This window comes from Acomys russatus, chromosome 4, assembly GCF_903995435.1.
Source record: "Acomys russatus chromosome 4, mAcoRus1.1, whole genome shotgun sequence".
In the NCBI taxonomy this organism is placed as follows: Eukaryota; Metazoa; Chordata; class Mammalia; order Rodentia; family Muridae; genus Acomys; species Acomys russatus.
Window position 1 is genome coordinate 68,475,596 of NC_067140.1, and position 950 is coordinate 68,476,545.

Sequence of the window (950 nt, forward strand, 5' to 3'; positions counted from 1 at the left end):
GCATCTGAGGAAGCTGAGACTTGCAAAGGCCAGGCTTACCTCGCTACGTGAGGCCTGAGGTCTCACTTGCCTACTGTGCTCCCGGTGTACTTAGCACAGGAGAAAGAAAAGCTGTAGGAGTTTGAGAAATTGACTTCGTCCCCTGGTATCTTTACAGTTTGTGGGCTCCCAACTTACCACAGTGTCAGAAATTAAATTATGTATTAGCTATTTCAATAAGTATCAATTGAACAAACAAAACAAAATTATCTTTTGTTTTGTTTTGTTTTTTGTTTTTTATTTAATAAAGTTTTATTTTCCCAAATGTACAGCTGATTTAGCCTGCTTATGCATCTTAACCAGCAGCTGGGGCATCTCCACCCTTTGTGTTTCTTGTGTAAATTACTTGGGCTCTGTGCTTCGAAACCAGCTTGATAAATCCTTTACTAAGCAGCTCCTGAAGGGCTGCCCTGGCCAAGGAGCCACGGATCTTTAGTCTGTCAGAGACAACAGCTGGAGTAATAAGCTTATAGTTGGGAACTTCCTTGCAGAGTTTGTCGTATGTGGCTTTGTCAAACAGAACTAAATTGTTGAGCTTGTCTCGAACTTTGCCTTTGGACCACTTCTTCTTTTTGGCCTTGCCACCGGACTTATTTACTGGGTCTTTGTCTTTTTTCGCCGACTTTCCAGCATCTTTCTTCTTCTTGTCGTCCTTGGGTGGCATGGTGAAGCTAGGGGACTGGCGACAACCACTGCAGCCTCACTAAGATGTCGGAGAAAAAGGCAACAAAATTATCTTATGTGATACCAATACCATATATGCTTGTGCAGGGCTGTTTGCAGAATACTGATTTGGAAAGGTTTTATTCAGACTATGATGTGTTGTCATGAATGAGTTGATTGTGCCAGACCTAATCAGTAGCATCAGAGATAAAGAAGAAATGCTGGGGAGGTAGAGGCAGAAGGATCAG

The 950-nt window shown here is 42.5% G+C and overlaps 1 protein-coding gene across 1 annotated transcript; it reads right to left on the minus strand.

Moving 5' to 3' along the window:
* Positions 1 to 274: 274 nt before the first annotated feature.
* On the minus strand, positions 275 to 738 carry LOC127188232 (40S ribosomal protein S25-like). The gene has a single exon (XM_051144684.1). It carries the CDS (start codon positions 701 to 703, stop codon positions 335 to 337), a length of 369 nt encoding a protein of 122 aa, XP_051000641.1. The 5' UTR covers positions 704 to 738; the 3' UTR covers positions 275 to 334.
* Between the last annotated feature and the right edge of the window lie 212 nt (positions 739 to 950).